Genomic DNA, 1,716 nt, shown 5'->3' with positions numbered 1-1,716 from the left:
GATCAATTTGTTTTGGCTTATAAGTATTAATACCCCTTATAAATTTCTTTTGTAAAAAATCCATTTCCTTGAGTTCTTTGTCATCAAAATTGGTTGAATATAGCATTTTTGATAAGTTTTTTATAAATTTGACCAAAACTACATTTTGTAGTTTAAAATTTTTAAGAGGATCTAAAAGTATGTTGGTTGTTCTTTTTTTACTTGTCCATTTTGTCTGCTTTCTCGAATTGTCTGTTTCAAATCATCATAGTCAAAAACATTTCTTACTTTTCTGATTTTTTTTCTCAATATTTCCATGAATGCCATCAGCACTTATGTGTGTATGGCCTTTGGTTAAGTACTTAATTGTAATACTTTCAACAGTGTTATGGGTGGTGTTTAATATGCAAACTAAAGCAGTAAATAAGATCCAATTTTTGTTTTGTCCGGTGCAGTTATCTGCCCAAAATATGAAATCTGTCACATCTCTTTCCTCTTTTATTAAGGCTAATATGGCATCTGTTATATTCTCTCCTTTTCTGCTTGCTATAGCTTCATGCCAAAGCACACAATACCCTTTACCTTTTGGTTTTAATGTGGCAAATGTCTCATTAAAAACTACTAACCGACTAGTAAAGAAACTAGTTTTTGATTCTGGTGGTATAGGAAGTAACAATACTTTTTGTAAATCCATTGAGTATACTCTAATTGAAGTGCCACTTATATCTATTGTAGCATCTTCTTTCTACATCTTATGAGCTTGATATGCTTTCAACTTATGTTCTTCCAATTTGTTTTTAATAACTTCTATTTCATTCTCATTTTCCACACACTATTGGAGAGTCCCTTGTAAAACATTGTTTACTTACTGCTTGTAAAACTATATTGGATGAAGAAAGTTGTGCTAAAGTTGCAAAAAATTCTCTGTCAAACGATACAATAAAACGCAGAATCTATGAAATGGCTCACGATTTTAAGAATCAAAAACTAAATAAGTCTCCGTTCTTTTCACTTCAGTGTGACGAAACAACGGACATTTCGCAGAATTCTCAATTACTGTTTTATTGTAAATTTATTGATGATAAAAAATTCAAGGAAGGAATATTATTCTCTCAAACTCTTAAAACAACAACAAAGGCGGTTGATGTATTTTCTGTTCTTTCTGATTTTTTAATATCTAATAGTCTTCCTTGGGAGAAAGTAATTGATATATGCACTGACGGAGCACAAGCTATGACTGGCTGTAAAAATGGTTTTATTCAACTAGTCAAGGAAAAAAACCCTAACATAATTAGTTCACACTGCATCATTCATAGACAGGCTTTAGCTTGCAAGACTTTACCTGAATCACTAAACTCAGTTTTGAATTTGGCAATAAAAATTTTTAACTGTGTAAAATCTAATGCTTTAAATACTAGAATTTTTAATGTTTTGTGTAATGAGTTGCAAAGTGACCATCAAACTCTTATTTATCACACAGAAGTTAGTTGGCTGTCTAAAGGTAATATGCTTGATAGAATATACCAGAGTTGATTAAAAACATGATTTTTTTAAAAAAATCAAAAAAATTGTTTTAATCGTTTTAAACATGATTTTTTTGTTTAAAACATGTTTTTTTTAAATGATTTTTTCGGCTGTTTTAAACATGTTTAAAACATGATTTAATCGAGTTTAAAACAAAATATGTAATTTATATTTTAAAAAAAAATCTTTTATTTAATAATTTAATATCATAAT

General features: G+C 28.8%; 1 protein-coding gene across 1 annotated transcript; it reads left to right on the top strand.

The window, feature by feature from the left end:
• The first annotated feature begins 939 nt into the window (after positions 1-939).
• On the top strand, positions 940-1,512 carry LOC100159086 (zinc finger BED domain-containing protein 5-like). The gene has a single exon (XM_003247912.1). It carries the CDS (start codon positions 940-942, stop codon positions 1,510-1,512), a length of 573 nt encoding a protein of 190 aa, XP_003247960.1.
• The last annotated feature ends 204 nt before the right edge of the window (positions 1,513-1,716 follow it).

This window comes from Acyrthosiphon pisum, chromosome X (assembly GCF_005508785.2).
Source record: "Acyrthosiphon pisum isolate AL4f chromosome X, pea_aphid_22Mar2018_4r6ur, whole genome shotgun sequence".
Classification (NCBI taxonomy): domain Eukaryota; kingdom Metazoa; phylum Arthropoda; class Insecta; order Hemiptera; family Aphididae; genus Acyrthosiphon; species Acyrthosiphon pisum.
This window is presented reverse-complemented; position numbering and strand designations above follow the sequence as displayed.

Coding starts and splice junctions, on each gene's coding strand:
- LOC100159086 (XM_003247912.1), top strand. CDS start 940: ATGGCTCACGATTTTAAGAATCAAAAACTAAATAAGTCTCCGTTCTTT.